Source organism: Tubulanus polymorphus, chromosome 6 (assembly GCF_964204645.1).
Source record: "Tubulanus polymorphus chromosome 6, tnTubPoly1.2, whole genome shotgun sequence".
NCBI classification, from domain to species: Eukaryota; Metazoa; Nemertea; class Palaeonemertea; order Tubulaniformes; family Tubulanidae; genus Tubulanus; species Tubulanus polymorphus.
Window position 1 is genome coordinate 21,327,525 of NC_134030.1, and position 12,546 is coordinate 21,340,070.

Sequence of the window (12,546 nt, forward strand, 5' to 3'; positions counted from 1 at the left end):
AAGAAGCGACGCATGTGACAATGAAATCGTATCCAGCTTGCGCAATATCTGAAATACATGAAAGTACAATGCATTATAAATCGCTTCATCATTATTCTAGTGAATATCTTTAACTTGCTGGAATGTGATTATAACATGTATTGCGCCGGGAACTGGTGAAATGGTAATGTTTGCTTTAATCATGAACATTCTACTATTATTACAGGGGGTTTGCATCGGGTAGGTTATTGGATGATAACAAGTGCAAATCTGCAAGTTTGAATACTATATCAGCACTTACCACGCGTTTAGTGATGCTTAACTTTTTCAAAATTGATTCCGTTCTGAATTCGATTCGTACATTCGATTCTGTGATGTTCGGTCTCATCATTACGCACAGTTTGACGAGAAAACCGTCAGATTTAACACTCAGCGATTCCAGGTAGTTGTAACCGAGTGAAATATCAGTTCCTACAACGCGTAACCCTTCTAGTTTATATACACCAATGACGTCGACGGATTCGCTGAGATCACGTGTCCAGTTGAAGACGACGTACTGTAACACCTGCACTGTGATAGACCAGCAGTGTAAGTGTTTTGATCGAGTTATTACGTGTAAACTGTTGTCATCAGGAATGAGCACTCCAGACTCGTTATTAGAGATTCGAATCAACGGATTAGAGACGTTCCAATCTGATATTTTGTACACCTGAACTGATAGTTGTGTGCTAACGCGTCGGCCTCGTAGCGAAGTGAAAATGGCTTTGTTAGTTTTAGTATAAAACGATGAAGGTGGATGTCCACGTTGTTCACCCATAATCGCTATCGGTTCACTGCTGGTATTCCAACCGTCATAGATTCGAAAACTCGAAACTGAATCGACATAAGTAAAACTATACTTCAGTTTTAGGTCGAAATCTGAAAACGTCAAATTCATCGCTGAACCATCCGAGAGGGCGTCCCATTCTAGGAATATCTGACATCTGGCAAGTAGTAACATCGCGAATTTGTATCCAGTCGATGTTTTCATTTCATTCAATCGAAAACCGAACCTCCAGCAGTTGTGACTGATTCTAAATCGGCTTCGTTCAAAACGATATATGATATAAACCCGACTACTCCGCGCACCATCGACGTTACTTCTAAACATCAACGAGATCGAATCGTTACGGCGGATTTCATGTTTTCCTTCACCGCAGAATCTGTTATCGGACTCACCGACGAGAAGGTAGTTATCACTACAGAATATCGACGGCTCGATGTCGTAGTATAGTTTGATGTTGAAAGTTCCCGGTAAAGAGCTGTTGACGATCCAACGACATTCAACACCGCGCGTCAACGACGGGTTATTCGGCGAAACGATGTAACCAGACATAATATCGACTGGGTACCAAGTGTTGTTACAAGACGAACTGACCGTCACAGAGTCAGACAGATCAGCGTGTGCGATGTTAACTCGCCAGACGATCAGCGACGCTATAAACAGCGCTCTCAGTCGATCCATCAGTACATGAATGAAATTCCTTCACTATTCAAATTCTGATCGGTTGTCCACAGAGCTTCAAGTTCCATTCATAAATGAGGTAGAATTTTACATTTCTTACTCGTGAAATTCAGTATTTGCTTCACTCAGCAATTTAAAATCCAGCAATTATTTTCAACCGCTGATATTTTGTCGAAATCGCATATGATATTTTTACTCGTTCTGTCATTAGTGTTGGCTCTGACTCAAACGATCAACATCCCAGTAATTACCATCGATCTGTGCAGCAATTCTCAGTTTCATAACGCGTGGTTATTTCTGTGTCCAATCATATTTCAAAAATACCCGGAATATTTTCTCATCGTTCGGGCGGTTTCTGAATTATCGCAGATGCTCTACGCAAGTGTACAGGGTGTTTCAAAACGGTGATGTAAATCTACTTTCGTTTGACAATTCTAGATAACTGAAAGGATTTCTCAAAATATCATTCATGATTTACTAAGTTTATAGGTTACGCAGTTCCTTTGTAGATAATTGGGTAATCTTGATTTTCGTTGCAGCAAATATGGCCGAGGTGCTAATTAGTGACACGTAACCCTGGGTTCTTCGAAGAACGCCTGAAGAACCCTTCGTTCAAAGAGTGCAGCCTTACCCTCCGACGTGAGCCTAACATTTTTCAACAACTTCAGCAAAGATGCTCGATGTCTTAATAAGAACGACAAATTCTATTATCTTTAACAATTAATGGTTGGATTAATCTATAAACCTTGAATGAGCTTAAACGTAGAAATATTTAAAAAAATCTTAGAAATAAAATTGTTAAAGTTTTCTGATCTCTAACATTCTGTCAGTTTATTCTTGTGTTGGTTACTGATGTTCTATCTATGCAACGAGAAGCACATTTCCCCCAAGGCATTTTACCTGAGAGAGGCTGACGATGAAGAGAGGGAAGAATATATTTTCATATCAACTTCATAGAAAGAAAGGAATAAATAATGTCTCAGGTGAAGCACTGAACACATGTGAAGTGTGGACGATCAGTTTTTGAAAGTGTGCTGATAAAATGTCTAATGTCTGGTGTTTGTAGTTCATTTTCAATTAAAAATGTCTCAGGTGAAGCACTGGACACATGTGAAGTGTGGACGATCAGTTTTTGAAAGTGTGCTGATAAAATGTCTAATGTCTGGTGTTTGTAGTTCATTTTCAATTAAAAATGTCTCAGGTGAAGCACTGGACACATGTGAAGTGTGGACGATCAGTTTTTGAAAGTGTGCTGATAAAATGTCTAATATCTGGTGTTTGTAGTTCATTTTCAATTAATAATGTCTCAGGTGAAGCACTGAACACATGTGAAGTGTGGACGATATGGTTGGATATGATGCCCCTTAATATCTGCCTCCACCAATCTTCGCCAAAAGAAAGATTGATTCTTTTCACAAAAAAATAAATCTACGTCTTTGATTTCAAAACGGAATTTTGGAAATTCATATTGCCTTCCGGAAGGTAAGCTGGACCCGCCCCTGCATTATGTGTTACAATAGCATACAATACTTTATCTGGTGTCGAATTCGAATCCGGAATATGTAATAACATATGTTACCCATGAAATGACTTAACTCAAGCCCACGTTTTATAAGCGTTCGGAATCGCCCGTGAAAATCCCTCCTCAACATATCCGACATGAAACTGAATGCAATAAATCTCACAAATGAGATAATCATTGATAAATGTAGGGATTTAACCTTACAAGCGGTAATCTTTGATAAATGGAAACCTGACACCTCGATCTTAAGCTCCCTATTTCATTTATGATATGTATACATTATATGTTTACATGCTTGTACGTGCATTTCATTATCTTGGTAATCTTTGATAAATGGAAACATGACAGTCACACCTCTCTCTTGAGCCCCCTATTATATTTATGATATGTATACATAATCTGTTTACATGTGTACGTACATATCATTATCTAATTCTGTGATCTTGTAGTTAATGTAACTATTCATTTTGCAAATATTAAATTTCATTCATACAACAGCAGTTACGTACGAGGGTACCGTTGTCGCACTACCACTGATTGTCACTCACGCGTAATACTGAGGCCGCTGCTCCGACCTGAGCGTAGCAGAAGTGCGACTTGGGTTAGGCTTTATGAGGCAATAAAACGTGGCAAGTTTTAAATATTCACACTGATTTGTGAATAGTTACAACTTACCGTGTATTGTAAGTGTGAGTCTTATAGAACTGGACCCAGTTCCACAGTTCTGAGTTAGAGTTAACTCTGAGTTAAAATTAGTTCATTTTCAATGAGTTAACTCAGAGCTAAATCTTAACTTACAACTGTGGAACTGGATCCTGTGGCCAGTTGCTCAAAGGTTGGTTTGAGTTAACCAGTGGATAGTTTACATAGTGACAATTAAAAGTTCATTGTTACTATGGTATCTATCCACTGGTTATCTTCAACCAACTTTTGAGCAACTGACCCCTGCTCTTATAATAGACGGATTATGAACGGGAAACTTGATACGACCCCCGAACTATCTGACTGGAACCGAGACGCGTGTCTGGAATCTCGGCCCGGTCAGTCTCGCCGTACCAGAGAACGCGACGAACAAACTCGTTTTTACGATAGTCTACAACGCGCGCTTTACGAAAACGACTTCCCAGAAACTGAAGATCGCACTAAATCGACTAGGAATAAACTACCAGATTCGGGTATAACTATCGTCATACTGTCGTCGCCTATAGAATGCTTGCCGATATTGCTTCAAGGCGGATGGTCGTGCCCGGGAAATGTGCACCTCGTTCTGTCGACATCGTGGCTGTCCGCGAAACAAAGCGAGCGAAATCCCGACTTAAAGACCGTATATCTACATAAAGCGATTTCTATGTACGAGGGAGGTTGCAGTTACTTAAACGTGTTCGATCCACCGCGACGGGTGAGTTACCTGATGAATAACCTCGCAGATGATCAAGCTGTAGCTGAATATGAGAACGGGTTGGATTGCCCAACATCATCCGATAATAAGAAAATAGACGACAGAATTTGGACGCGAATTCTCTTGTCTCGGACCGGTTTATTTTACCCCGAGTGTTTAGCATTCTGTTACGATGTTTCGGGATACGAATTACCGCCGGATGGTGCGAACATAGATTTACAAAAGGTCGATGGACAAACCGACGTTGAGGTTCTAGTTGGTAAGGGAATAACAAAATTCCTTGAGAGAATCGACTCTCCAAATTGCCGTAAGGTACGTAACTTTGTAGTCCCTGAATGAGACCAATTCGTTGAACAATAAAGTTGAATTGACGAATCGCCTCAATTTGCTAAAGGATCAAATTTGAGTTGGTTATCGTGAAATTAAATGAATTTGAAATTAGTTAATAAAATAATAATAATCAAAATTTAATTGGTGGGACATTAAGCTAGAAATATTGATACCTTATTTCTCATTTCTGCTTGAGCTTAAACGTTGACCCGGCCAATCACCTACCCTGTACATTACCTTTTTTCAACAAAATAATGGTCAAGTTAACAATAACTGACCCGGCAGTTATAGAAATGAACTGATTACATATTTCATTGCGGTTTGCAAAAGTGACCCGCCCGATTAGCAGAAACAAGGTGTTATCTTTGTTTAGCCGTATCGTGGACGATGTCCATCGATTTTCACGGGTGCCTATAAGATATAAGATCTTCAAAAAAAAAATTGCTGGCCATCTTAACACTCTAGAAACTGCTGAAATGATCTATCCATATTTTCAGATTTTCTATGGGGAGGGCCAATAAATTAATTTGAACCGGATTTTGGCTTGCAAATCGAAATACTATCGGACAAGTCATCGAGTAGATATAAGACCGACTTTCTCACTTTATGCTAATAGATTTCACTGATACTTTATTGAAAAATGATTCGAATTTAATTCAAATGTAGAAGAAATCTAACTGAATAACCTCCAGCGACCCCTGGTGGATCATCGCTAAAAACAGTAACGGCTCCGGTACCTTATTTGCGAGTGTGACCATGGTTTTAGAAGATATCAAATGAATTTCCACGTCCATTTAGATTTAGAAAATACCAATAAGATCAATTTATTTTTTGATACAGATCATCGTGAAACCAATCAGAAACTCGTACGACAAACGAACAGTCAGCATCCATGATGAATCCGATTACGAAGGTATTTGTAATCGGGCTGTTGCTCTGCTATCACAGGTCGACTCCGGGAATGGCGTATTGATCGAAAAGTTCTACGATCCTGGTCCAACAGGTAGGCTATGATTTAAGTGATCTTCAGATTAATAGACCGCACATTATCTTCGACTGTTATGTCGAAAGTTTCAAATACTGAAAAGCCCTGTTGGATTGTACATTTAACCTCATGGCGGGACCAAGACCTATGAAGTGTTGTCTGCAGGACTCGAACCGGCTTATCATTCGGAGCTCATTGCGAAGGCAAAAGAGTAACGCCTTATCCCACTGAGCTACTGAAACCGCTCGAGAATAGCGCTGTGAGTTAGAAGCTACAATTATATCATACGAAATTTTCATGATTTGAAATCATTTAACTTCGCAGCTGCCGGGAAGAATGACGTCACCTTTCGTATTAGCGTTATCACGTGTAGAGGGCGCTGCGACGAACCAATCTCTACCGCTGTAACGTGCGGAGTCGGCCGCAGAAACGAGCCAATCACCGGCGAGAACACAACAACACCGCAATCGATAGAAACGACGCTACGACGGTGGGGTTTAGAATCGGCCGAAATTGACCGTGTCAGAAAACGAGTTATGAATGATTCCCAAAACTTGCTAAGAAAGATAATGCGTCACGAAAATAACGCCGCTGGACTCACAGATATGATAAGTAAGTAATTTTTCCATTTGATAGAAATGGCCGCGCGTGCTTTTTAATTTCACTGACCCTTTTCGTAGCGATATATAATGCTGTTTATTTGATAAACTGCGTATGTTTTAGAAAATAAAAAAAAAACATTCTCAACACCTCAAATACTGCCAAATGGTGATTTCACCCAAAAAAAAAAATCATTAAAATGTATCTTTTCGGATATCATTGATTTTTCGGACGAGCATTTACACAAGATTATATCATTTGAGAAAGCAGCGTCATATAATAGGATAATGGGAGGAAATAAGTTGACGAATCGATGACATTCTATATACAAAGTAACGGAATAAGTAAGAAATTCGAGTTTTGTTATGTCATTTGTTTCGTTCAATAACGAGACAAGTAGTTAACTATATAGGTTATCTATTTATTCGAAACACGAGCTTTCGCTGTTAATGAACAGAAGAATGAGTCATCTCTATTCACCTGATGAAGCTTCTATTCATTAGTAACGAAAGCTCGTGCGTCAAATAAATAGCCATAACCTATATAGTACTACTCATCCAGGAAGAAAGCCACTAAATATTTGGATGGAAATATGAAAGCTGTGGGTACTGGAGTGTGTCATGGGTAGTGTAGTGTGATCTGTGTGCATTTGTGGCCAGCACACAGATCACATTGTTCATTGGGGTTTAGTCCAGGACTCGCGAGATTTTCAACAACACGGAAGTAACGTGTAATAAATGATGACTTGAATTGCATGACTACCTAACACCCCTCATTATTCTTAACCCGGTTAACACCAGCCTACTCTACGAATCTCCACATATATTTCATTGTCACTATGCTACGTATGATGAAAGTGACGTTTTATGGCGTAAAATCTACGCCTGCGACATGGAAAGAGTTGTTGAATAACCACACTCAATGTTGATATTGTTTTGCATATAATTTGATATGATTTATTTTCAAGTAAGATTTTTACAAAAATGAATACGAAAATCTCCTTCTTAAAACATTTTTAGTCGTGGATTACATTTTGACGAATCGGGAAGGCCTGCACGCTCCGATTTGTATCGAAGTCAAAGGTCGTCGAAGCCTGAAGAGCTATCGCGCAATTGAGTTCCTCGATGCGGACCTAGACGCAGGAGCACCGATGACACCGTTAATCGAAATGATGTGTGAAAAATCTCAGAAGTTTGCGATGTGGGGTAAAACTCTAGTAGTGTTAGGTAAAGGACGCGCCAGTAAACAGTACATGTGGAGCATCGCCAAAGAGGATAATATAAAGGTATATGATCAGACGAGATCATACACAATATCCGTGTATGATGATGACGAGAGAAATCCCACAGTAACGAAGCCAAGATTGAAAAATTCGATATCAGAATGATTAAATTTGAGATGCGACGTTTCGGCTAATACTGTTAGCCATCATCAGGCGTGCTAATCATTCTGATATAGAATTTTTCAATCTTGGCTTCGTTATTGTGGGATCATCATACACGGATATTGTATTCTGATGATGGCTAACAGTTGTTAGCCGAACCGTCGCATCTCAAATTTAATCATTCTGATATAGAATTTTTCAATCTTGGCTTCGTCATTGTGGGATTTCTCTCGTCAGTGTAAAGGTATATGGACTACGTCTTACTGATGTTTCTCGTGTCTATTTTCTTTTTCTTTTTTTCATCATACAGTTATTCGAACTAAAATTATTGTTTTTGGAATATTTCAGAAAACAACTGGCTTATTAAATGATTATATCTTAATCAAGCTGTTATCATAGTTTACTTTGATTGCATTTTGTGTGTTAAGGGTTGACTGTGAGCATACTATTTTCTTTATTGCATTTCTCTTTTTTTCTTTTCTCTTTTGTTTTATACAAACTATTCCTTAGTTTCTACAGGCCCCTCCAGGTCTAATTTACTGTATTTTGTATTATGCTTTGTATCACTATGCTGTAAATTATATTTGAAAAATAAAGTGTTCAAATCAAATCTTTATCTATAAGGGTTCCCGGCCACAAAGTGTACAGCCATTGCGCCAACATTCATAGAATATCATATATCGCTTATAATCTATATCATAATTGATACGATGAAAATAAGATTCGTTCATTGATTTTGTGAAAACATTTTCACAAACTCATACGACAACTATAATTACTCTAGAATTCTAGAGATTGCGATCTTTGATCGATTTAGTTTCACGTAGTCGTGAAACAAAACAAAAAACTTATGTAATATTGCCGAAAAGGTGATATGAAGTTGGCGACGTCTGTTCAGAATTGAAATAAACGTGCGCTGTGTGAAATGGCAGAGATTTGAATCATTAATCACTTGACTATTACGAATTAATTCTACGCTTCTATTCTAAGTTAATTCATGCAATTCGGTAGAGATTTGATCAGATACCGACGCCTCCTGCGGCCCGCATCTTAATCGCAGTATTGATAATGGACTTAACAATGATAAAAAATATGATAATCATGAATAGTGATGATAATCTATCCAGCCTAAACTCCATATGATATATGCCCATTATGGTTTTACATTGGGACTTTGAAAATAAATTGATAAAACTAAACCATGAACAACAGGACCCATCAGTTCCACAGTTGTGAGTTAGAGTTAACTCTGAGTTAAAATTAGTTCATTTTCAATGAGTTAACTCGGGGTCAAATTTTAACTCCGAACTGTGGAACTGGACCCGATTCACTAAACATCGAATGACGGCCTATGGTCGATTAAACTAGGTAAATTATTTCGGAGTACTAGGTTATAAAATGTAAAAGGCTGTATTAGGACTAGGCACGGTGTTGGACCTAATATCTGATCTATTTCAACTTGGCTCGAGAGGACATTGCGCGGCCGAGCTCAGATTTTTCGGCAATCCTTCAATACAGTGTTAAAAATGGATTTAAAATCGGTGTTTCCAGCTTGCCATTAGTGCTGGTGGACCGGGGGAATGAATTCAAACCTTTAGTGATAAAATACGAGAATTAGATAATTTTGACCGCCTCTCATTAGATCAACTATTCGTCATCATAATGTCGTATTTTCAATTACATTTTGCTAATTTCCTCATGGAAGCTTAGAGAAGGGAAAAATCACTTTTACTTACATAAACTTCTGTAAATTCTGTTTTTTTTTATTTCTGCAAGTTTTCTTGACAATGGTGTCAAGTGACTTGTAAGCCATTGGGCTGAATGCAGGCTGAGGCATTTGACCATTTCATCAGTAGCAAAGGTCACTATAATAAATAAAAATAGATAAATAATATCAGGTATGTACGTAACAAAACAGGCCGAGCTAGGCCATCCACATCCTCCCCCGGCAGGGATTCGAACCTGATGGCATCGAGATTGCCACGGTACGAAACCCTGCCACACTAGACCGGGTGCGCAGATAACGATGCCATCAGGTTCGAATCCCTGCCGAGGTAGGATGGACCACCCAGCGTCCTCTAAAAGGCTAGTTGAAAATCGGTCTTTCGTATTCTATTTGCCATTGTTTTTCTTTTTCTATATAATAATAATAATAATAATAATAATAATAATAATTATAATAATAATAATAATAATAATAATAATAATAATAATAATAATAATAATAATAATAATAATTTAATAATAATAATTTCTTTTTCTGTATGATTTTAGATTATAATAGTAGACCGCAAAACTGGAAACATTCCGGATGTAGCCGGTTTCATCGACTACGACCCATCCGATCACACCCGAGACGACCAGCACGCGACGAATATTGTCGAACTTTTAAACCGCAACGGTCTAAAAATCGACGGTTGCTGCACGATAACGGAAGATAGCGTCGTTCTGTGCGCTCAGATATGCGAGTTACTGTCGTTGAAGGGAATCGGTGTGAGCGGCGCTAAAATCGCCAAAAAGAAATCATCGTGCCTGAAAACCGTGCGCGAAATATGCGGAAAGTACGCCGAAAAGTGTTTCCACGTCGAAACCGAACGAGATATAGACGAGTCGTCCGTACGATATCCGTGTGTCATGAAACGTGAATTCGGGGGCGGGGCGGTCGGCGTCAAACTTGTGGAAAACATCGACGACGCGAAGGCGTATTTTAACCTCGTCAAACGCGTGGTCGAATCGGATGAAGTATCGCTGATATCCGGTAAAAGTTTCGGAACTAGTATGATGATGACGAGATATCTCGAAGGAACCGAACACGACGTACAGGTTGTCGTGTTCGACGGTCAGCTGATCGCGGCGTTCGTCTGCGACAACGGCCCGACTAGGAAACCGTCTTTTTACGAAACCTCGCTTTGTATGCCGTCGCGCTTATCCGCGGAACGAGCCGAACAGCTGATCAGCGCCGCCTATCGGTGCGGTAGCGCGATAGGTCTGGTCACCGGCGTGTACAACGTGGAAATGATGATGACGTCAGACGGGCCGAAACTCATCGAAATCAACGCTCGTATGGGAGGCTTTTACGTCGGTAACTGGATCAGAGAATGTTACGGAGTCGACTTCGTAAGATGCGTCTACATGTGCGCCTGTGGAGTGAGACCGCACGTCTACAAATGTAGACCACGTGGTCAAATACTGGGCGTCACGTGTTTGTGGTCACTACACGCTCATCTGTTGACGCGAATGGATGAAATCGACGATTTGCGGAATTCCGGAGAAGTCCTATTCTATCCGATCTATTACGCTCCCGGAGAGGTCGTCGCTGCGGATGCTGCTGATTTCCATATCGGCTATTTAGGGGTCAAAGCTGACGGCTTAGACGAAGCCAAACAGAAACTGCTCGAAGTTTGCGAAAGGTTTCACATCTCATCGACGGATTACGACGTTGAAAAATTCATCGATTTTCGACAAGATACCGAATGAATCAGAAAATTATCAAACTTTATATAAGAAAAAATCTATTATTAGAAAATCAAACACCAAAATTCAAAATCGTATTTGTTATTTTGAAAGCTCAATTTTGATGACGTATAGTGCACATCGACTCACACGGAACCCTTATAAAACCACTGTTGTTTCTATTTTCGTTTGTTAGTAATGATAGACTGGGACATTTTTTGCTACCTTAGGGACAGTTTTTCCTGCAGCCACGTGCTTCTATTAGGCGTCTATTTATATATACAACATTGCCACTGTAAGGTGATAAAAGAAAAAAACACTTACTGATACACAAGATAACTTGAATCACCTCATAATATAACATTCAGTTTTATACACAATTAGATAGATATATAAATATGTTATAATATCGATGAAGCGAGAAGCGAAATGCTTGTAAAAAGGGTCACCTCAACACACTATTAGGTTATCTTATAGCAAGGATGTCGGCGTGTTTGCTCATTGTGTCAATGGCAGGGCAACTACCTTTTTTTCTTCTGAACTACTATAAAATTTTAAAAAAAGAATGATGATTTATGTGGGTATTGATTCCTAAATTCAACTTGTTCCTAAATTCAACTTCCTTTCAACAGTTGAATCTTAGCGCTTTAGCATGCATCTGGTGTTTGTTAATATTCAATTAAAATGTCCTAGGTAAAGTACTGAACACATGTGAAGTGTGGACGATCAGTTTTTGAAAGTGTGCTGATAAAATGTCTAATATCTGGTGTTTGTAGTTCATTTTCAATTAAAAATGTCTCAGGTGAAGCACTGAACACATGTGAAGTGTGGACGATCAGTTTTTGAAAGTGTGCTGATAAAATGTCTAATGTCTGGTGTTTGTAGTTCATTTTCAATTAGAAATGTCTGAGGTGAAGCACTGAACACATGTGAAGTGAGGACGATCAGTTTTTAAAAGTGCGCTGATAAAATGTCTAATGTCTGATGTTTGTAGTTCATTTTCAATTAAAAATGTCTCAGGTGAAGCACTGAACACATGTGAAGTGTGGACGATCAGTTTTTAAAAGTGCGCTGATAAAATGTCTAATATCTGGTGTTTGTAGTTCATTTTCAATTGAAAATGTCTCAGGTGAAGCACTGAACACATGTGAAGTGTGGACGATCAGTTTTTAAAAGTGTGCTGATAAAATGTCTAATGTCTGGTGTTTGTAGTTCATTTTCAATTAGAAATGTCTTAGGTGAAGCATTGGACACATGTGAAGTGTGGACGATCAGTTTTTAAAAGTGCGCTGATAAAATGTCTAATGTCTGGTGTTTGTAGTTCATTTTCTATTAGAAATGTCTCAGGTGAAGCACTGAACACATGTGAAGTGTGGATGATCACTTTTGA

The 12,546-nt window shown here is 39.0% G+C and overlaps 1 protein-coding gene across 1 annotated transcript; it reads left to right on the plus strand.

Moving 5' to 3' along the window:
- Positions 1 to 3,972: 3,972 nt before the first annotated feature.
- Positions 3,973 to 11,180, plus strand: LOC141907846 (carnosine synthase 1-like). The gene is made up of 5 exons (XM_074797589.1): positions 3,973 to 4,716; positions 5,575 to 5,737; positions 6,044 to 6,331; positions 7,339 to 7,604; positions 9,978 to 11,180. The coding sequence occupies exons 1-5, from the start codon at positions 3,973 to 3,975 to the stop codon at positions 11,178 to 11,180; spliced, it is 2,664 nt and encodes an 887-aa protein (XP_074653690.1).
- The last annotated feature ends 1,366 nt before the right edge of the window (positions 11,181 to 12,546 follow it).